Source organism: Haliotis rubra, unplaced genomic scaffold (assembly GCF_003918875.1).
Source record: "Haliotis rubra isolate DU_JTF1 unplaced genomic scaffold, ASM391887v1 Scf354, whole genome shotgun sequence".
NCBI classification, from domain to species: domain Eukaryota; kingdom Metazoa; phylum Mollusca; class Gastropoda; order Lepetellida; family Haliotidae; genus Haliotis; species Haliotis rubra.
In genome coordinates this window covers 116,810-140,878 of record NW_025767029.1, presented here as the reverse complement: position 1 = coordinate 140,878, position 24,069 = coordinate 116,810, and the positions used below count along the sequence as shown (strand labels likewise).

The 24,069-nt window shown below is 40.3% G+C and overlaps 1 protein-coding gene across 3 annotated transcripts; it reads right to left on the bottom strand.

Annotated features, from left to right (window-relative positions):
* Positions 1–1,874: 1,874 nt before the first annotated feature.
* LOC124285186 (solute carrier family 35 member F6-like) lies at positions 1,875–20,912 on the bottom strand. Of its 3 annotated transcripts, none has more exons than XM_046721372.1 (14): positions 20,817–20,912; positions 19,422–19,513; positions 17,421–17,488; positions 17,109–17,161; positions 15,768–15,829; positions 15,301–15,380; positions 9,578–9,713; positions 8,738–8,832; positions 8,116–8,160; positions 4,704–4,884; positions 3,966–4,048; positions 3,128–3,170; positions 2,657–2,859; positions 1,875–2,594 (listed from the first exon to the last, which is right to left on the bottom strand). In XM_046721372.1, the coding sequence occupies exons 1-13, from the start codon at positions 20,909–20,911 to the stop codon at positions 2,657–2,659; spliced, it is 1,236 nt and encodes a 411-aa protein (XP_046577328.1). In that variant the 5' UTR covers position 20,912; the 3' UTR covers positions 1,875–2,594. The 3 variants fall into 3 exon arrangements, with proteins under 3 accessions (XP_046577328.1, XP_046577329.1, XP_046577330.1); XM_046721373.1 differs by having other exon boundaries at positions 1,875–2,563; XM_046721374.1 differs by having other exon boundaries at positions 20,821–20,901.
* Between the last annotated feature and the right edge of the window lie 3,157 nt (positions 20,913–24,069).

Here is a 24,069-nt window from a genome sequence, read left to right as displayed (position 1 = left end):
TCTACATGCATGGATTATAAGAAACTATTTCTTCCTCTAAATCTCCATGGGCTTACGGAGTGATGTGTGAAGGGCCATATGGTTTCCTTGTCTGACAGTTTACTCTGCATTAAGATCACAACACATATAAAAATGTTTTTCAACAAGTACAAAATGATGTATTATCAATTTATTTACCAGGTACATCTGTACAATATTTACAACAGGAGAAATTCATAAAACGAGAAATACATGTACATGATATTGATGCATACAGTTTTTGGTCAAATAACTTCACAAACATAATAGTTGAGTATTTAGGTTGCGAAAGTGAAAGTTTTGCATCGAAGTAAACCAACAAAACCTCTACCTCCATCACATCAATGCTACACATCCTGTATTTATGGCTGTAGTCACTTATAAAGCTAGATTTTCAACAAATACCCTTGCAATAGCACCATTTGAAAACGTGGGAAAACTTCCCAAACATCTCTAACCGAGAGACAGATGACTAGGGAGGGAATACATTTGATTTAATAGAGGATGTATTCTTAGAATTTAATACATAATTGTTAAAATATTTGTGACATTAGGAAATGAAAAATCTTTTGTTTTAAGTACTTAACCTACAAACAGTTCATACAAGATTGTATAAAAGATTTTGATACAGTAAAATTGGGATATTGTCCAAAGATTTGTGACATTAAGAAATGAAAAATCTTTTTTTTTAAGTACATTATATACAAACAGTTCATACAAGGTTGTATAATAGTTTTTGATACAGTAAAATTGCCATATTTAAGTCTGATGTGTGAAATAAAATGTGAATATATAGCAATTACCAGAAGCATATTCACTGATGTGTTGACTAAAGTACTGTCGGAAATAGAAAAAAACCCTGTTATTTCGCATTTATATCTATAATTTATGGAGTTAATACATGAAAGTGTGAAATATCTGTTAAACAAAGTTCGGCCTAACTACAGTCTCAGTGGTAGGGAGATAGGAAATGTAGAAAAGGGACTTTACTGAGGAGAGATTAGTGCAGAAATGGGCAATGTGTTTTTTTCTAAGTCCATGTCGACTTATTTGGAACAGACCATGGCTTCATGCTAATTAGTGTGCGATGATATTGTATTACAAAGGACACTTTTTAATGCCCATTTGGTAATTAAACTTAGCTTCATTATGAACGATAGCTGACATAAAAAATTATAACTTTAACACTTAAACTATTAAGGATGTAGCTGCCATGGAGTCTCATGGCAGAAAAAGAAACAGGTGGGAGGGGTCGTCTCAAAAGCAAAGCCAGGATGGGCTGGGGGAATAGAGATATCAGCTAAGATAAAATCCTTCAGGCGAATTAAACTGGGGAAAAAACCCGGCATGTCATAACAATTTACAAATAATATCCAATCCTGTCGATCTTCTGGTAGTCATGCCACCTATATATTTTGAGACATTTCATACGATGGCTGATATAAACTTTTCGTATCACAACATAAACTTTATGAAAGAAAGACACGTAAGATGTTAATAGACCAAACATATTCAACACACATAAAAAAAGCATAAAGTATCTTTGAGATGACCCCTTGTGCCTGTAGGCAGCACATGCATTTCATGCCAGGTGAGTCGACGGTCCCTCGTCATACCTGGCTGAGCGACCTAATTGCCATTTATAGTCTGATCTATTGTTTTCAGCAGCTGTTCGTAGTTTTTCCCGATTTTACGAGTAAACATGCTTTTCTGGATATCCTATTACGCATCCCACTAAACGCCAAGTTAGGCCGATGTGGGTTATTTCGACATATGCTATTTGCAATGGTGTAAATTTTAGGGATACAGAGTAACGTCCTAAAAAAAGTTTATTTCTATTTCCGACAGTACTTTAGAAGTCCACTGATGAGTGCACCCTGGGCACCATGGTGAGTTACAAAATCTAGGGTAGCCTAGTTGGTAAAGCTCATCCCACTGAAGACCTGGGTTCAATTCCCCTCATGGGTACAATGTATGAAGCCCATTTCTGGTGTTCCCTGCCATGATATTGCTGGAATATTGCTAAAAGTTATCAAACGTCGAGAATCCAAGTAACAAGTGATTGGAGAACATTTTAAGCTGTCAGGGTTTTGTTGTACATAGAATTTCCTATGGCAAGAATATGGATTAAGAACGGTTTTTCGGTTCAATTTGAGGGGACAGATCACTTGTCTGATATGAGATCATAGAGGAACTGGACAACTCTGATCAGCTGGAATCATCCTGTAATACATTATAGAACCAAGAGTGTTAATCCAAACCCATTTTGTTTTACAAAAACTTTGCAGTGTTAATTTTCACAAATGAGAATGTTGTTTTAAGCCCCAGTTAGCAATATTCCTTCTTGGTGGGCTGAACCTGCCAAACCAGTGACTGAAGGCACGAGTAGTGATTGACAATGATGGGATGGGGAATGTAGACTCTCAATCAGCCAGGTCCACACTGTAAACACCTGATCCTCATCATGGGTGCAGGGACCAAGCTGAACCTACAGACCTACGATGACGTATCTCCAGTGAGTGCTGACTGCGCGTTTTACAGCTATCTAGTCATATGATCGCTTGTCATCCAGCTGCCTAGTCATATGATCGCTTGTCATCCAGCTGCCTAGTCATATGATCGCTTGTCATCCAGCTGCCTAGTCATATGAACGCTTATTGTCGTCCAGCAGTCGAGAGCGTTCATCGACAGAGGAGTAGGATTCCTCGGCCCCCTGAATGTGTCGCTGTTCAGGGCGGATGTTCTGCATCTCCTGGCCTGTCTGACAGCAGGGTAACCAGGAGAAGTCCAGCAGGTTGTTGTACAGGGCTGTGCCAATCATCAAGAAGAAGAACCCATCAACTGAAATATATTTGTAGAAGATTCTTAACACCCAGAACAGTGTCATGTTGAATATGAAGTTTTTACTCCCAGCTACAGCTAATCGAAAATTGTCCCTGACCAGACAAGATGCAAAACACAATAAAACATAATCATGATAATTAATTCCACATATCGGTTTAAAACCAATATCACAGTTATCTATGATATGTTGTCAACTGTAACTGTTTGTGGGATAATATACTGAAATGAAAGGTCTTATGCTTGTTCCATGGTGCCAGAGTGTTACCTTGCAACAGTCCATATGTCTTGTCAAATGGCTCCCCAAAGTTCTGCAATGAAGAAAAGAATTGTGAAAGTTGACAGATTATTCTAGAAAATTTTATTTCATGGACACTATGATGTTTGTTTGTTATTGTTGAACACTGCACTCAGTAATATTCCATCTATATGGCGTCCATCTGTAAATAACCAGGTCTGGACCAAACAATCCAGTGATCAACATCATGAGCATCAATCAACGCAGTTGGGATATGATGACATGTCAACCAAGTCAGCCTGCCTGACCACCCGATCCTGTTTGCCGCCTCTTACGACAAGCATGGGTTGCTGAATATCAATTTAATCCGGATCTTTACAGGTGACTATGAGGATTGGGGTAGACTAGATGACCTGGTTGGCATAACTGTAACTTGTAAGATTTTATCTTAGTTGGTAAGCTTGTCCCCTTTGGTGTTTTGGTCAACTGAATTAGTTCTCGGTTTTTTTTCTTTAAAGCCACCCACAGCAATATTCCAGCTGTATGACAACGGACTGTAAAAGCTGAAATCTGAACAAGACAATCCAGTGACTTATAGTGAGAGCATTGTTCCTCACTGTCAGGTATGAGGACATGCAATCAACTGACTCTTAACCACCTGACCAGTTTGGTTGCCGCCAGTATAGGTTGGGAATCTATACTAACAGAGAATTCCCACATGGATTATTATTTTTGTGTGGTTATACAATCAGTTGCTCATAATTTCAATCACTGGTGTTAATATTGAATAATACACATGAAGGAAAGTAACTGAATAATTCCAGAGCCATGTAATACAACTGATTCTTGCCTTTTGAATATAATTTACCTTGTCGAATGCATAGAAGATGAACAGATCTACTCCCCAAACCAGCATGGTCCGACACGCATCAATCAGCGTCCGATGTACAGCTGGAACACACATTGTACAACACATTACACACATTGAATACAACACATTACACACATTGTACAACAACATTAAACACATTGTTTTACAAATCTTTTCAAACATACAGTATACACCTGGATTATATTACCTGTGAGTGACTTGGTCACAGACAACCTGAAGTAGTTATAGAATGCAATTGAGATGAGGTACTGCAGTATACACCTGGATTATATTACCTGTGAGTGACTTTGTCACAGACAACCCTAAGTAGTTATAGAATGCAATTGAGATGAGGTACTGCAGTATACACCTGGATCGTATTACCTGAGAGTGACTTGGTCACAGACAACCTGAAGTAGCTAAAGAATGCAATTGAGATGAGGTACTGCAGTATACACCTGGATTATATTACCTGTGAGTGACTTGGTCACAGACACTGACTGAGTTTAGTTTTACGCCGCTTTTAGCAATATTCCAGCAATATCACAGCGGGGGACACCAGAAATGGGCTTCACTCATTGTACCCATGTGGGGATTCGAACCCGGGTCTTCGGCGTGACGAGCCAACGCTTTAACCACTAAACTACCCCACCGCCCCCTGGTCACAGACAACCCAAAGTAGTTACAGAATGCAACTGAGATGAGGTACTGCAGTATACACCTGGATAGTATTACCTGTGAGTGACTTGGTCACAGACAACCCGAAGTAGTTGTAGAATGCAATTGAGATGAGGTACAGCAGACAGAATATCAGGAGACGAGGGCTGTTTCCTATCTGGTAGAGAGCATCGAGACTGTTCTCATAGCTGTTGTTGACCTGCTTCCCCGGGATAAAGTACATGGCAGGGAGCACAATCTGAAACACCAGAGTCGACCATGTCAGTCTTGCGGTCATGTAACACAATGGAGGGAACATGTCAGTCGTGTCCCTCAGGAAGAACCGCTCTGCTGGTCTTGTCTCCCTGTAGGTAACTGTTTTTGGTCAGCACACTAGGTCCACCTTGTCAGTTTGTTGGCCTTAGCAATATAGCTACCCTTGCAGAGCTAATCACCCAGTAATGTCAGCCTTGTGACCCAGTAGTTGTGGGCCTTGTCAACCATTAGATGTGGGCCTTGTGACCCAGTAGTTGTGGGCCTTGTGACCCAGTAGGTGTGGGCCTTGTCAACCATTAGTTGTGGGCCTTGTCAACCATTAGTTGTGGGCCTTGTGACCCAGTAGGTGTGGGCCTTGTGACCCAGTAGGTGTGGGCCTTGTCAACCATTAGTTGTGGGCCTTGTCAACCATTAGTTGTGGGCCTTGTGACCCAGTCGTTGTGGGCCTTGTCAACCATTAGTTGTGGGCCTTGTGACCCAGTAGGTGTGGGCCTTGTCAACCATTAGTTGTGGGCCTTGTCAACCATTAGTTGTGGGCCTTGTCAACCATTAGTTGTGGGCCTTGTTACCCAGTAGTTGTGGGCCTTGTCAACCAGTAGATCAGTCTTGTCAACCAGTGGATCAGTCTTGTTAACCAGTAGATCAGTCTTGTCAACCAGTTCATCAGTCTTATCAAGCAGTAGTTGGTGGACATTGTCAAACACCAGGTTGAACTGCCTCTCAACCAATGACTACTGCAAACTTCCGAATCCCAACTAGGGAAAGCATGGCGTACTTGTTTGACCCAGAATCAACAGGAGACAATCATAGGCTACTGGGGGATCTGTTCTACCCAGAATCCATAGCAACAGGAGACAATAATAGGCTACTGGGGGATCTGTTCTACCCAGAATCCATAGCAACAGGAGACAATAATAGGCTACTGGGGAACCTGTTCTACCCAGAATCCATAGCAGCAGGAGACAATCATAGGCTACTGGTGGACCTGTTCTACCTGGAATCCATAGCAACAGGAAACAATCATAGCTACTGGGGAACCGATTCTACCTGGAATCCATAGCAACAAGAGGCAATCATAGGCTACTGGGGGATCTGTCTACCCGGTATCCATAGCAACAGGAGACAATCATAGGCTACTGCGGAACCTGTTCTACCTGGAATTCATAGCAACAGGAAACAATCATAGGCTACAGGTGGATCTGTCTACCTGGAATCCATAGCAACAGGAAACAATCATAGGCTAATGGGGAACCTGTTCTACCTGGAATCCATAGCAACAGGAGACAATCATAGGCTACTGGGGGATCTGTCTACCTGGAAGCCATAGCAACAGGAGACAATCATAGGCTAATTGGGAACCTGTTCTACCTGGAATCCATAGCACAGGCGATAATCATAGGCTACTGGGGGATCTGTTCTACCTGGAATCCATAGCAACAGGAAACAATCATAGGCTACTGGGGGACCTGTTCTACCTGGAATCCATAGCAACAGGAGACAATCATAGGCTAATGGGGAACCTGTTCTACCTGGAATCCACAGCAACAGGAGATAATCATAGGCTACTGGGGGATCTGTTCTACCTGGAATCCATAGTAACAGGAGACAATCATAGGCTACTGGGGGATCTGTCTAACTGGAATCCATAGCAACAAGAGGCAATCATAGGCTACTGGGGAACCTGTTCTACCTGGAATCCATAGCAACAGGAAACAATCATAGGCTACTGGGGAACCTGTTCTACCTGGAATCCATAGCAACAGGAAACAATCATAGGCTACTGGGGAATCTGTTCTACCTGGAATCCATAGCAACAGGAAACAATCATAGGCTACTGAGGAACCTGTTCTACCTGGAATCCATAGCTGAACCATAGCAACAGGAAACAATCATAGGCTACTGGGGATCTGTTCTACCTGGAATCCATAGCAACAGGAAACAATCATAGGCTACTGAGGAACCTGTTCTACCTGGAATCCATAGCAACAGGAAACAATCATAGGCTACTGGGGAACCTGTTCTACCTGGAATCCATAGCAACAGGAGACAATCATAGGCTACTGGGGAACCTGTTCTACCTGGAATCCATAACAAAAGGAGACAATCATAGGCTACTGCGGGATCTGTTCAACCCGGAATCCATAGCAACAGGAAACAATCATAGGCTACTGGTGGGATCTGTTCTACCTTGAATCCATAGCAACAGGAAACTATCATAGGCTACTGGGGGATCTGTTCTACCTGGAATCCATAGCAACAGGAAACAATCATAGGCTACTGGGGGATCTGCTCTACCTGGAATCCATAACAACAGGAGACAATCATAGCTACTGGGGAACTGATTCTACCTGGAATCCATAGCAACAAGAGGCAATCATAGGCTACTGGGGGATCTGTCTACCCGGTATCCATAGCAACAGGAAACAATCATAGGCTACTGGGGGATCTGCTCTATCTAGAACCGCAGGAGACAATAGTGTATTTGGGACAAATTGTGTGCTTATAATTTCTATTGAAGACAACTAGGGACCCACACTGATGGCCTACAATCATATGCTAACATGACCCTATTCTGCACCGGTCTCTTTGTGAGGTACTGTAACATATTAGGACCTATTCTGTACTAAGAACTGCCCAATATATGCTTTACCCTCACTCTCTGAAACTCTAGTTCCTATGAAGAAAAACAACTTACGGATCAGTTTGGGTTCAAATGAGAACGATGAATGATTAAATAACTCAAAATAGGGATAAGTGAACAAAACGTAAATAAGACACGTGGTCCTGAAATCTCTGTATCCAACAGGATCGTTTTATGAACGATCACGGAAAAAGTTGTAAACAGCACCGACACACACTTCAGGTGCACCTCAGCACAGCCCCTCAATAGTCGGGAAACAGCCGGTGCTGTTCCACCAGCCGTTTGTCATCCCTAATCATGAAAATAGAACAATGTTAAAAAAAATTCCGTGATCGATCATAAAACATCAGATTTCAGATTCTGTTGAGTACAGAGGTTTCAGAACCATGTGTCTTATTTATGTTTTCTGCACTAATCCCTATTTTGAGTTATTTAGTCATTCATCATTCTCATTTGAACCCAAACGGGCTGTATATATCCTCATGATAACTATGCATAAACTGAAACATTTTGTTTTAATTCTGGCAATGTTGTTACAGAATTGCTCATGAAATCCATTATTTTCATACTCACAAACATCATCAAGAGCAGACCAAATGTCCCTTCCATACCAACAACCTGAAAAACAGAGGAGAGTACAACAGAGGAAATATCTGGACTTGTTTTGGAAGTCAGGCTGGATGTTTGGTACCAAGGTGGGTAAATGGAAATGTGATAGGATGTTTGGCAGTGTGGAAGGGTTTTGGAAGTGATGTAGGATGTTTGGTACCAAGGGTGTATGGAAGTGATTGATTGAGTTAAGTCTTACGCCGCACTCAGCAATATTACAGCTACATGGCGGCAGACTGTAAATAATCCAGTCTGGACCAGACAATCCAGTGATCAACAGCATGAGCATCGATCTACGGAATTGGGATGCAATGATGTGTCAAACAAGTCAGTGAACCTGACCACCCGATCCTGTTAGTAGCCTCTTACGACAAGCATGGGTTACTGAAGCTCAATATTGTAACCCGGACCTTCATGGGTCTTATGAAACTGATGCAGGATGTTTGGTAGCAAGGTGGTCTGGGAGGAAAGCTCTGATCTGGTATTTCTATGCCACATGAGATTATTAATATATGCAAAAAAATAATTAATACAAAATATGTATGCAAGTATATACATTATTGACAGGAAATTCAAAACAAAATACCTGTAAAGGGGGAAAATTTCTTTTCTTCAAAAACAGTTCTTCAATAACCATTTGGCTGGCGCTGACAATCTGACTGGAGACTATCAGGGCAATACCTGAAAGAAGCACCATATCTACCCATAGATGGCAATAATTACTCTCTACCTCTAGATGGACAATAATTACTCACTTTAGCCCAAGATGGGCAATAATTACTCACTCTTGCTCCAGATGGCAATAATTACTATCACTAGTCCTATACAGGCAATAATTACTCACTCTAACCTAGATGGGCAATAATTACTCACTCTAGCCCAAGATGGGCAATAATTACTCTCTAGCCCAAGATGGGCAATAAGTACTCACTCTAGCCCAAGATGGGCAATCATTACCCACTCTACCCCTTGATGGGCAATAATTAGAAATTCATCTTGTTGGAGTCTAGTAAAAATTAGGATAGTGCAGATCCAGTGTGTCAAGTCATCTGAGTTTGTAGCTTGTTGTGCTGCACAAAGCAGGGATTGGGGGATTCTAAACTCAGAAATTTGGCAGGGAAAGTTGGAAAATACTACTTCTAATAGATCTCCAGTGTTGCCAGTCCCTAAAGACTACCAAGATTGAAGTTTAACTACATTCATCTGAAATAGCACACACTACAACGACTGGAGAAATGTTGGTCAAATTCCCTTGCTTTTCTTTTCCATTCGTCTACTGTTTCAGAGATGAAACTATAGTTGATAGAAGATTACAGATTTATGTCATAACAAAACAAGAAACAAGTTTAACATGTGAGTTAAACCACAATGTCTAACCCTGCCTGGAACAAGGTTATGGGCTCAGCTGGGAAGACTGTTTCCCTACCAAGCAGAGTGTTGGATGCCGATGTTCCAGCTTGACTCTTGAAGACACTAGAACATCCCACCAACACCAGACCAAACATCGTCACAATCATCCCAGACCAGTGGATACACGTCAGTTTCCTTTTCAAAAATATTTTCTGAAACATGACACTGATATGAAAATAATATTCAGTAACTAAAAACTGAAAAACATGTATAACATATCTCAAATCTCTTGATGTGAGAGTAGGTCAGTTGAATATAATCCCTGATTGGGGAAGGCAAATAATCCCTGATTGGGGAAGGCAAATAATCTCTGATTGGGGAAGGCAAATAATGCTTGATTGGGGAAGGCAAATAATCTCTGATTGGGGAAGGCAAATAATGCTTGATTGGGGAAGGCAAGTAATGTTTGATTGGGGAAGGCAAATAATCCCTGATTGGGGAAGGCAAATAATCTCTGATTGGGGAAGGCAAATAATGCTTGACTGGGAAAGGCAAATAATCTCTGATTGGGAAAGGCAAATAATCCCTGATTGGGGAAGGCAAATAATCTCTGATTGGGGAAGGCAAATAATGCTTGATTGGGGAAGGCAAATAATCCCTGATTGGGAAAGGCAAATAATGCTTGATTGGGAAAGGCAAATAATGCTTGATTGGGAAAGGCAAATAATCTCTGATTGGGGAAGGCAAATAATCTCTGATTGGGGAAGGCAAATAATACTTGATTGGGAAAGGCAAATAATCTCTGATTGGGAAAGGCAAATAATCCCTGATTGGGGAAGGCAAATAATCCCTGATTGGGGAAGGCAAATAATCTCTGATTGGGGAAGGCAAATAATGTTTGATTGGGGAAGGCAAATAATGTTTGATTGGGGAAGGCAAATAATCCCTGATTGGGGAAGGCAAATAATCTCTGATTGGGAAAGGCAAATAATGCTTGATTGGGAAAGGCAAATAATGGTTGATTGGGAAAGGCAAGTAATCCCTGATTGGGGAAGGGAAGTAATCCCTGATTGGGGAAGGCAAATAATGCTTGATTGGGGAAGGCAAATAATCCCTGATTGGGGAAGGCAAATAATGCTTGATTGGGGAAGGCAAATAATCCCTGATTGGGGAAGGCAAATAATCCCTGATTGGGGAAGGCAAATAATCTCTGATTGGGAAAGGCAAATAATGCTTGATTGGGAAAGGCAAATAATGCTTGATTGGGAAAGGCAAATAATGCTTGATTGGGAAAGGCAAATAATCTCTGATTGGGGAAGGCAAATAATCTCTGATTGGGGAAGGCAAATAATGCTTGATTGGGAAAGGCAAATAATCTCTGATTGGGAAAGGCAAATAATCCCTGATTGGGGAAGGCAAATAATCTCTGATTGGGGAAGGCAAATAATGCTTGATTGGGGAAGGCAAATAATGTTTGATTGGGGAAGGCAAATAATCCCTGATTGGGGAAGGCAAATAATCCCTGATTGGGGAAGGCAAATAATCTCTGATTGGGAAAGGCAAATAATGCTTGATTGGGGAAGGCAAATAATGCTTGATTGGGAAAGGCAAGTAATCAATCAATCAGTTTATTGCATGAAGGCCAGAGGCCCATATACAAAATAAATATGAATGATATGTACAACATATACAACATGCGACATACACGTTACATTGAATCTCTTCTCAATATAAGCATGTGATAAATAAATAGAGCTATCTTATATTGTAATAGGGATGCTTTACATGAAAGTATTGAATACAGTTTTGTAGCATTAATATTTGATTGTAGCAATTGTGGAAAATACAGCTGCCTTAAATCATTATATGCAGGACAAAGAAATAGAAAGTGTAATTCATTCTCTACAGTATTACAAAATGGACAGAACCTTTGTGATTTTATAATAGATGAATATCTCCCTTGATTGATATATAAATCATTTAGGTCAAGTCTCAGGCGTATGAAAACATTACGAAGCATTTTACTACGTAAGTTGTATAGATACGACTCAGGTTCAAGTACAGATATAAACTCATGATAACAATCATATCTTGAACTTTCATATAAAGATGAATGCCAGTCTTGTTTAAAGATATCGATAGCCCTGATACGAAAGTGTTTGATAAATGTATTAACGTCGCCCAGGGTTTGGGATCACCAAACAAATCCAAAGCCGTATCTAACCAAAAGATTACGAATACGGGCCCCAAGTATTTTTACCAATATTATCAAGATGGACAATCATATTGTAGGTTTTTTTGGGCAGACGATGTTCTGGCATATTTATTACTGTCCACCAGTACTTTAAACAGCAAGAGTACGAAATTATGTACACAGGAAATCTCCCACATTCACCGCACACCATATTATTAGGGGTAGACATATCAACATTTAAAAACCTTTTACATGCATGAAGGTGAACCTTTTCAATGGCATAAAATTCCTTATAGCCCCAAATTTCAGACCCATAAAGAAGAATAGGCTGTACTTGGGAATCAAACAATTTGAAAAACATATTGGGACCAACAACCCCCAACTTTGGTATAACAGAGAGCAATTGAAGTAGGGCCCTTTTCCTTCTAAAACAAATCCAGTCTTTCAATGAGACATCTTGAATCAGTACTTCGGTCATAAAATGGAGAATTGACAGGGGGAACATATATACAAACAAGAAATAAGTCATTTGGTAGATTAAATACAGATCTCTGGAATTTCAAACACACTAAATTGTTGATTTCAGTCTTCAGTTCAACACATTTGTTTGCAATGTCCTGTCTCACACATACACACACGCCACCTGAGTGTCTGCCAGATGTGGACAGCTTAGCTGCTGGGGCAAAAAACAATTGGTATCCTGTTAACCAGTTTATATTCATGAAGTCTGTTATGAATGTTTCCAGCAAACATACAACGTGAAATGAATAAAGATAATCAATAAAATCACTGTCATCAAGTTTCTTCAATAGTCCATGACTGTTCCAAGATAAGAAAGTCACATGATTAGTATTACCGGTGTCTATGTTCGTAGTTCCCTCAGTGAAGGGATCTGGGGCCTGGTCTGATTGCTACCTCCTCTTCTGTCCACCGCGCTGAGACTTACTTCTCATTGGTGGTCTCGTTCTCTCGGGTGCCTCCGTTTCGCGTGGAGTTTCTTCATCGCGTGGCCTTGTAATTAGCATTCCATTTTTGAAATATCCTATCAGTTCCCTTTCCTTCGCGTCCTTTAGCTGTTCACGTTGTCTGACAGTGAGATCACTGGATACGCCGTAGCCGTTACACTTCAGTGCTGCTCGAGATTTCAAAATATCAACCTTATCCTCACTAAAACGTAACTTGGCAATGAGCGGTCTTGGTTTTGAACCATCACTACAGGGAGCTGCTAGTCGATGGGCACGGGCGACATCATTATTATTCCATGTTTTAGTCTTTACATTTTCATTCAAGACATCGATCACTTTGGACTTACAATCAGTATGCCTCTCCTCCGCCACGTTGTAGATGATGACGTTATCCCGCCTGCTGAAGGCCTCCAGCTTGTCGAGCTCACTGTCGAACTGGGTGACCTTCTGCTCCATGTTGTCCATCCTCTCCGCATACCAGGCTGACGTCCTCGTTCATGAGTTCTTGGTTGTGACGTACATTGTCCAGGTCGCTTTGAAGATTAGATAACTTCATTTCCAGGTTATCGAAGCGTTTACTCAGGTCTCGGACTTCGGTAGAAAGTGTGGTAATCTGATTTCCAAGTTCATGTTTCACGTTACGCACTTCCTTCAATAGAGTTTCCTTGACTTCTTCAAAATCCTTGTTTAGGGAAGGCAAGTAATCCTTGACTTGGGAAGGCAAGTAATCCTTGTTTAAGGCAGGCAAGTAATCCTTGACTCGGGAAGGCAAGTAATCCTTGACTTGGGAAGGCAAGTAATCCTTGACTGGGGAAGGCAAGTAATCCTTGTTTAGGGCAGGCAAGTAATCCTTGATTGGGGAAGGCAAGTAATCCTTGACTTGGGAAGGCAAGTAATCCTTGATTGGGGAAGGCAAGTAATCCTTGATTGGGGAAGGCAAGTAATCCTTGTTTAGGGCAGCCAAGTAATCCTTGACTTGGGAAGGCAAATAATCCTTGATTGGGGAAGGTAAGTAATTCTTGACTGGGGAAGGCAAGTAATCCTTGATTGGGGAAGGCAAGTAACTCTTGACTTGGGAAGGCAAGTAATCCTTGTTTAGGGCAGCCAAGTAATCCTTGACTTGAGAAGGCAAGTAATCCTTGATTGGGGAAGGCAAGTAATCCTTGATTTGGGGGAAAGGCAAGTAATCCTTGATTGGGGAAGGCAAGTAATCCTTGACTTGGGAAGGCAAGTAATCCTTGATTGGGGAAGGCAAGTAATCCTTGACTTGGGAAGGCAAGTAACCTTGATTGGGGAAGGCAAGTAACCTTGATTAGGGAAGGCAAGTAATCCTTGACTTGGGAGGCAAGTAATCCATCACTGGGGAAGGCAAGTAATCCCTGATTGGGGAAGGCATGCAGTCCTTGACTTGGGAAGGCAAGTAATCCTTGTATGGGGAAGGCAAGTAATCCTTGATTGGGGAAGGCAAGTAATCCCTGATTGGGGGGAAAGGCAAGTAATCCTTGTATTGAGTAGGCAAGTAATCCTTGACTGGGGAAGGCAAGTAATCCTTGTTTAGGGCAGGCAAGTAATCCTTGATTTGGGGGAAAGGCAAGTAATCCTTGATAGGGGAAGGCAAGTAATCCTTGATTTTGGGGAAAGGCAAGTAATCCTTGACTTGGGAAGGGAAGTAATCCTTGACTTGGGAAGGCAAGTAACCTTGATTGGGGAAGGCAAGTAATCCTTGACTTGAGAGGCAAGTAATCCCTCACTGGGGAAGGTAAATAATCCCTGATTGGGGAAGGCATGCAGTCCTTGACTGGGGAAGGCAAGTAATCCTTGTATGGGGTAGGCAAGTAATCCTTGATTGGGGAAGGCAAGTAACCCTTGACTTGGGAAGGCAAGTAATCCCTGATTGGGGAAGGCAAATAATCCTTGATTGGGGAAGGCAAGTAACCCTTGACTTGGGAAGGCAAGTTATCCTTGTTTAGGGCAGGCAAGTAATCCTTGACTTGAGAAGGCAAGTAATCCTTGATTGGGGAAGGCAAGTAATCTTTGATTTGGGGGAAAGGCAAGTAATCCTTGATTGGGGAAGGCAAGTAATCCTTGACTTGGGAAGGCAAGTAATCCCTGATTGGGGAAGGCAAGTAATCCTTGTATGGGGTAGGCAAGTAATCTTTGATTGGGGAAGGCAAATAATCCCTGATTGGGGAAGGCAAGTAATCCCTGATTGGGGAATGCAAGTAATCCCTGATTGGGGAAGGCAAGTAATCCTTGATTGGGGAAGGCAAGTAACCTTGATTGTGGAAGGCAAGTAATCCCTGATTGGGGAAGGCAAGTAATCCTTGATTGGGGTAGGCAAATAATCCCTGATTGGGGAAGTCAAATAATCCCTGATTGGGGAAGGCAAGTAACCTTGATTGGGGAAGGCAAGTAATCCCTGATTGGGGAAGGCAAGTAATCCTTGATTGGGGTAGGCAAGTAATCTTTGATGGGAGCAAGGCAAGTAATCCTCGATTCGGGAAGGCAATTAGTAATAAATATTTTAACCATCCAACATGTTTGAAAACTTTATACCAAGTCATAAAAAGGCCAAATTACTCCTGCCTCTATGCATAGCTGTTACCATGGCTACCTGGCGATGTCAATCACTGGACCTACCGACAGAATCCCTGCAAATATGATGATGGACCCTCTGAGCATCTGCCAGACTGAGGCGTCCACATACAGGAGGCCGATCCCTGCAACACAACTGTCTCTGTTTCAGCTTGAATGTGCAAGGTCTGGCCTGGTCTTATGAAGCCTCTCTTTAAAAAAATCAACTTCATGGAATTGTTTTCATCATTGCCAGACATTGCTGACTGACTTTGAGCTCTTTTCATAGACTGGTTCCCTGGCAATATGTGCACTGCATTACTTTTATCACACAAAGCAACATATATTTGCTTAATTCATTCTATTTTTTTATGTACTTCTGTTGTATTTGATGGCATTGGTTCTTGTTAAAGTGTTCAATCTTCACATCTAACACCCAGATGGCTGGGATATTGATAAAAGTGGTGTAATTTCCTTAACATGCTCACTCCCATCTGTAACCTAATCATTAATAACATAGAATGGAAAATTACCAGCTAGTGATGTCCCGAAAAGGTCACACAAGGTCGGCACAATCAGAATAAATTCAAAAACTCTGCAATGAAAATTATGGCATGAATAGACACTTTGTAAATATATTCAGGTATTCCTTTCAGACTTTGACTGAAATCCTTATAGATAATGTTCTAGACATACAATCATTGCTAACAATGTCTCAGACACTATGAATCTAGTATAGCAGTGACATTCAAATAATTTCCTACATTCTAAAACATTTACTTAATCTTCATTTCACAAGAATAACAAAATAAGGCAAATCTAGGCTCAGATACACAACTGGCATCTACTGTAACTACCCCATCTTCCAACCTATATAGGGGCGGGTGGGGTAGCCTAGTGGTTAAAGTGTTGGCTCGTCATCCCGTGGGGTTCAAATCCCCACATGGGTACAATGTGTGAAGCCCATTTCTGGTGTCCCCCTGCTGTGATGTTGCTGGAATATTGCTAAAAGCAGCATAAAACCAAACTCAGTCAGTCAGTCAGTCCAACCTATATAAAAGACCGGTTTTTAATCTTGCTACTGCAAAATTACTTTGCTGTGTTTAATCATACTTGCCTAAGAGATGACTATCACAAATGTCATTATTCTAGTCAGAGAACATTTTACAAACTCGACATCTGAGTTCCAAAAACCTGCTCACTGTAAGGACCACAGGCACTGACAATAATAATAAAGGAATTTCCAATGAAACTATTTTAGAAAATTAAGAGAAGAAAAAACATATTCAAAGTGGTTTAAAGTTTCCAATCAACTTGGCCAAGTACTTTTAAATATTTGACTGCAAACGTAATTCTTTTATCTCAACAATGACTGAATCCTCATTGCAGTGAGAGAGACTTAGTGCTGTATTAGATGTCCCCCAACAGTGTGTGCCGTGTTACTTGATACTACTTGGTCAGCGTGCCTTTGTCAGAGGTACAGATAAGCTGCGTATCTGCGTAAATTATGCAAATATTTATATGAAAACTCAATTCCTATTAAGTCTATTGCGTACAAGTACGCTTGAATTTTTGTAAATACCCAGTAAATGTGATCTTACATGCGTACACAACTTTATTATATTTTTACAATTAATGGAAAATGGCAAAATACTCAATTGTGTTTGAGTGAGGTGAGTATAATTTGTTTGGTTACTCAAAGGAAAATTAGGATACCCAATTGAGATGAGGGAGTACATAACTCAATGACCAATAATGTTATCTGTACCTCTGCTTTGTTGCTGTAAGAGTGACCTGCTGTTCAGAATGTTTCCCGGAACTTGTGCCGGTAGTCTACTATGTCTACTGCCTATTGAACCTAGAGACAGTCTCACCTTTTCTGTTGTAGAGGACGAATGGGAGCTTGAGGAAGTGTCTGGCTCGTCACCTAAAGTACATATATGTTGTTCAACACAAAATGTCATCTGTGCAAGTATCTTGTAGGAATGTTACTAGTCCCAATAGCCACCCCATGGAATAGAATAGAAATATATAAATATATAATGAAACTGTAAACAATTGATAACTGAAGTTCCGATATTGTAGAAAACGATGATCTTGACATTTCATTTGGAGTAATAATAGTAATTATTATTTAATATATTAACTGCAATCACACAATTTCACACCAGTTCTCATCTACATACCTCTTTTGCATATGCAATTCTTTCTCTTCTTCTGATGACACATAAACCAAACAGACAAAACATTTCACCTGAAACAACACGGACACATCATGCTAACAACATAAAAAAAAATAGTACAAATTTAAGCAGGCCTAAAATTCCAATATCCCATTATTTTCCAAATTAAAATTAATCTGTTGATAACAATGTGCATGACATATACACTACACAATAGAGCTGTGACGATATATTATATTGTAGCTAAAATACATGGAATTATCATGAAACGGCACTCCCATTATCAGAAATTTGCGTGCCTCTGCAAATGATATTGGACCGCTCAACCTTAACGACGGGCCACTATCAGTTCTGTTGTCAAGTGACATCATAGTGGGTGCGTGGGCTTAAGGTTCATTCGACATTGGCTTTGGACAGGCAGATATTCTGGTTCAAACAAGTCAAAGCAACCCGAATTCCCGCTTTAAATAGCGGTAATATTGGCTTTCTTGCTGGTGCTAACCTTAACAATTGCACTATTAATGTTGTTGTTGGACCAAAACCGAACACTGACATAGTTTGACATGTTGCAGGCTATGTTCTTGTCAAAGGCCAAGGTCGAATATCGTCACTTTCTGTTGTGACGTCACTGAATTGTTCGATGACGTAATTGCATTCGGGCAGTCAACCCCGTCAGAAGTTGGTTTTGAGTAAACTTACAGTCAAATTCCTTCATTGTTTCCTTTTTCTTTTCAACACAAATTCCATGTATTTTTAGCAATAATAATGGTAATGCTCCTTCGTCGGGCAGTTAATAGAAGACCTCGAGCTTCTGCAAATGATAATGCCCTAAAAAATAGCATTACCCTTATAATATCGACTATCGTGATATTATATCTGATAATGAATATATCAATACTTTTACGTATTGTTGACATTAAAATGGTTCATTTTCACTAGAAATTGACAGTTATGTCAAAATTTACACTGTTGCTTGCTATCAAAATACACCTTAAAATACATAATAACTACAGATAGCATATCACGATATGCATCGAATCAAATCATATGATTCCAAGATATCGTGATACGAATCGTATCATGAAATGTCTGTAACGTCACACCTCTACTACACAAAACCTATTATAAATGACCACAAGTGAAGGCACTGTGACAGCTGGGTGTTCCTTAACCTATTGAGTACTCTTTAAAACACCTGGTACATCTGTCCAGGAGTTGAACTGATCATCATCCCCTCCGCTGTATGAGATGCCTATTCCTCCAACACAGTAATGTGAGTGAGTGAGTGAGTGAGTGAGTGAGTGAGTGAGTGAGTGAGTGAGTGAGTGAGTGAGTGAGTGAGTGAGTGAGTGAGTGAGTGAGTGAGTGAGTGAGTGAGTGAGTGAGTGAGTGAGTGAGTGAGTGAGTGAGTGAGTGAGTGAGTGAGTGAGTGAGTGAGAATGAATTAATGCGTGCAGCAGCATCACAACTAGCGGTACCAAGAGATGTTTCCTGTTATGGGAATCAAACCAGTGTTTTCAGCATGAAAGCCAAAGATTTCAGCCACAAGACAAGGTAACCACACCCAAATAATGTTTAAACGGCATTATGTTAAAGTTTGTCACCTCTGACAAGCCTAAAGTTATAATCAGCAACTTGATGCCAAGTTCATTTACAAGATGTAGTTATAAACACAAACCCATGGGAACCATTATAAATGTTTTACTAGTATTTAACCATTAACCATTATGATATGTTTTATGCATTGATCAGCATGATCAGGCAAGATGAAAAAGTATCTCCTTATTCAATTCATTTTGTGTCAAGTTATAATTTCTCAATTATTTTTGTTCAGATTATTGTACTCTCTAAGTAAATGACACAGGTAAGGCTTACCTAAAAGAAAAACACTGTGGCTTCAGGTTTTACATTGTCAATGATTGTTAAGCAGAGGAAAGCCTTTGCCTCTTGCAACAAAGCTGAAGGTCCAAGTCAGTCCGCTCACTGATAATGCATAGCACTCACCTATAAACATGATGAAGGTCTGAAACCAGGGGTGGTCAAAGTCATGTGGTGTTGTTGTACTGTTGGCACTTCTGTCTGGGTATCCTGGGGCACTGACACACAAGAGACATAGAAGACAGTGAGTGAGTGAGTATAGTTTTACACCGCACTCAGCAATATTCCAACTATATGGCGGCAGTCTGTAAAAAATCAAATCTGGACCAGACAATCAAGTGATCAACAGCATATGCATCGATCTACGCAACTGGGATATGATGACATGTGTCAGCGAGCCCGGTCACCTGATCCCGTTATTCACCTCTTATGACAAACATGGGTTACTGAAGAACAATTCTAACCCGGATCTTCACAGGTACATATAAGACAGGAATAAACGTAAACACATTTGAAGACAGGGGAATGATGTATAAATTCAATTGTATTGAAGATCTGGCAATACTTTATGAATATATTAGTAGTACTAATGACAGGGCATATCAAAATTAATTTAAAATACTGAACTAGTATTGAAAATCATGAATGCATTCAAAATTTAAATTGCATTTGTGTCTGCTGCTGATGTGATGTCTGATTGTGTATGTTGCATTCGACCACATCTAACATGTCAAACTATTATTTATTATATTCTTAAGGGTGAAATGCTGTAAATATTGGTGAAAATAAAAATGGAATGTTCACGGAGTAGAATAACATGTTATTTCACTGAGTAGAATATCCCTTTTGCCTGGAACTAATAATAATAAAATAATAATAAAATGCAGACTTACTTGATGTCTCGGTCATTTATAAACAATTATCAAAATAGAATAAATAGAATATTTAGTTAATGTTGTCAGATAATATGTAGATCATCGAGTGGTCTGACAAAGTTGATATGTTCACTTGTGGCTGCGCCTCTATATAATACTAGCTTGGAATAATTCTGTGAAATACCAATAAGATTTACTTGTTAAAACCAGAGACCATATAATCTATTATATATACAGAAAACAAAAATGTTACCCAAGTCACAATTCTAAAAAACCAATACGTTGATATATAAAGAAAAGAAAAATCACTTACATTTTTGTTCTAACTTTTCAATGAATACCTACTGGAATTTGACAGAATCTTCCCATACTTGTATGATAGTAAACATGTTGTTCTACTAGGGATAACTATGTACGGGGAATGTATTTACGGGTTGACTGAAACAGACAGTGAAACAAGCTTGTCATGCGAGATACATAGTGTCATCAAAAAGAAGGTTGTGAAACAAAAATAAAAACATCACTTTGTACGGAAGAGGCGTGTGAGGAGAATATTACGTCAACACGTCAAGTAAACTAATCTGTAAGTGGAAAGGTGCACTATTGTCATTCCTTCACCAAACGTGAAATGGATTTAAAGACATACACACAATCATTCTGTGCTTTTTTACTGATCGTGTTTATGCTACCAGTAACAAGCATCCCAATCATGAGAGCTATCTGCATACAGGACAGCGCCATTTTGAAAAGTGATCATGTGACTACAAAACAATCACGTGATTCGCGTTGATACCGAATGCGTTGTCAAGCACTAATGGTTACATTTCACAGAATTAGGCAAATGCCCGTACAGTTACAATTTCGAGAGATTCAAGCGCATTCAAAGTATGTCTCTCAAACAAATAATATAACAACATTTTAAAAATTGCAGTATGTACAAACATATATAAGCGACATAAAGGTTTTTGGAAACATCTATCACTGTTTAAACTAAGCTTTTTTTCAAGGAATCTCATTGTTGTACTTCTATGGCCAATTTAAATATATTTTTTTGCAAAGTATTTCGCAATAAGCAAATTGTTGAGGGAAGCTATTACACTGTTTTGTTTAATATGTTTTGTGTTTCACGAAAACCTTGAAAAATGGAACCTATTTAGGAATCAATTAATCTCGCAGTTGCACTTCTATGATCATTTTAATATACTTTTTTTCAGAAAGCATTTCATCATAAGGAAATAGTTACCGGAAGCTATTACATTGTTACGTTTAATATGTTGTGTTTCACGAAAAGCACCTTTTGTACTTCGCTTTAATAAATAGTACCTCGTTCAGTTTTCTGTTAAACCCACAAATTCATCGACCCCTTTGATAAACATAATACTGCGTATATTGTACAGCACCACACCAAATGTACTGATGTTCAAAGTGTAAATGAAACACCTAAATGCAACAGATACACTCACTGACAAATACAATTATACCAATGTGTTTATATAAATGTTTGATATTTTTGGAGTATGTTATATATTTTGTGCTGCGATCGTTGTGGCGTTGCAGGGTGATCTATCGTCAAATCCCTGCATCGTTGACCTAAGAATACCTGCTTAACCCGTTCACATACATGTACAGATTCACTGAGCATAATTGCACCCCACAGTCGGGCCAGAATCCGAGGAGACTGGTTCGGTTCTCATATATTAGCCCTGATTACGATTCTTTTCTGTAATCGACATGATATTCCTGAGTCCCTGTTAGTCCCATGTAGATGAGATTGTCCCTGTTGCAGTAAGGAAAAGTTAGATTCAGAAACTATTGTCATTCATGTTGATATTGATAGTAAGTTTAATCATATACACATGTATAGGTTTAAGTCTTATGGAGGCATTATTTACGTCGACATTCATTCATTCACTCACTCACTCACACGCTGTACTAAACCATGAAAACAATAATATCATGAAATCAAGACAAAACTTAAGTAAGCAAAAACAACGTACACTTTACATTACGACAGACGTAGACAGACCCAGAGTATTTAGTTCGTGTCCTGATTATAGCTCTTGGTCTGTCCACGAGCTTGTGACGTGCTGGTAAATGTCATGGACCTTCCCTATTTCGGAATTTCCTTTCTCATCAAGCTGATCGTTTGGAATACTGTCAAACGTGGGAGCTCGCGAGAATGTCCCTTGCAGTATTCCATATGACCGACTGTAAAGTAAGTGAAACACTGTTCAAACAGTGTCAACTCTCTCTCCTTAATTCCATGACATTACATAACATGTGAAAGAAATGACATTCCAAAAGCAGGGCACAAATCGATCACATTGAAGTTAGATAGGTTACCTCTGTGAACGTACTGCACGTACTGCGCGTACTGTGGTCCCGTATCTGACAAACAGATCTAACTTAATGACACTGCCTTGGAGGACGTTAGATAAGGATATTGTTTACCCACCTGAGATATCGAAAGAGTAAATTGCTGAACACTTTGAAATATTGATTTGAAAGTTGAAATATTTGAACACTAGCTTTTCTTCCTCATTCTTGCAGGTGTGGTGGGACCTTCTGATAGGACGAGCTTATCGTATCATTCTTGATCATTGCACTTATATAGCTCAGTCCAGACTTGTACCGGTTTTACAGTGCAAGCTCTTTGAGATACCATTAACAAGGACACCCCGCCCTCACACAGTGTACCTTACTCCGAGTCGACTAGTCCATATTTTACCCTGTGAATGAGTGAGTTTCGCTTTACGTCGCACTCAGCAATATTCCAGCTATATGGCGGCGCAATTGGGAACCGATGACATGTGTCAACCAAGTCCGCGAGCCTGACCACCCGATCCCGTTAGTCGCCTCTTACAAGCATAGTCGCCTTTTGTGGCAAGCATGGGTTGCTGAAGACCTATTCTACCCCTGATCTTCACGGGTCCCAGACAGGGTAACAAGAAGCACCATCATTTAACGTCTATTGGCATGATGCAGCAGAGATCGAACCATCGACCTGCGTCACTGTGGGGAGACGTTCTATCCTTTAAGCCACGGAGGCATAGCACTCGTATAACTGTGGTTAACATGAGTGAAAAGGGGCCGATTTGTCTAACTTCAAATGAAATCCAAGTCAGAGTAAGTTTGAGACCCAAGAATTTAGTAACATATGCTTATATATTACAAAACGTGCTGCCACAAAAGCCCCAAGTTCAGTTTTAAAATTATCCTATGCATTTAGTGTTGTCAGAAGCCCCGTTAAAAAACTTGTTGAGACAAAATCATGCACGGCACACAAGTTATTTGGACATACGCGCGTTCGTTTGGAGCATGATACTCACACACGTAAGTTTTGAATGAAAACAGCCTCTAATTAATTTTTTCCACGTTATCAAGTGTCCGCAAAAACACTTTAGTAACCGCCATGACGCACCGCAATGCCGCCACACTGCCGGAAACCACTGTCTAGGCGCTGTGAGTATGCTGCAAAAATGAATGATGCCAAACGGAGCTGCAAGATAATTCAAATGTTCATCGAAACTCAGTGCATCTTTTTGGAGACGTTATCTACAGGACAGCACCGATGACCATTTGGTAGAGGCCAGGTAGTGGGAGAACATCAAGCATCTGGCCCCACGTCCAGCGACACCTCCGATTTCACTACAAAGTCACAATCAAGCAGGCCTCCATGTAGAAAACAAAACTTGCATAGCATACATTTCACAGTTTAATCCACGTTTCATCTGGACAGCTCTGATGGCCGTGCAAGGGTTTTGTGGGTGACCGGGAGTGAGTGACTATATGGGTTTTCGCTGCTTTTAGCAATATCACCGAGGGGGACACCAGAAATGGGCTTCAGGTATTGCAATCTAAGTGAGTTTATTGGAAGAGAGTGCTAAAAAAGATGACTT

Excerpts from the sequence above, each read along its gene's own strand:
- LOC124285186 (XM_046721372.1), bottom strand. The coding sequence starts at position 20,911 with ATGGCGCTGTCCTGTATGCAGATAGCTCTCATGATTGGGATGCTTGTT. Across the intron at positions 17,489-19,421 it reads GACCTTCATCATGTTTATAG|GTGAAATGTTTTGTCTGTTT; the intron begins GTGAGTGCTATG and ends GTGTTGTTTCAG. Across the intron at positions 9,714-15,300 it reads TATTTGCAGGGATTCTGTCG|AAAATATTTTTGAAAAGGAA; the intron begins GTAGGTCCAGTG and ends GTCATGTTTCAG.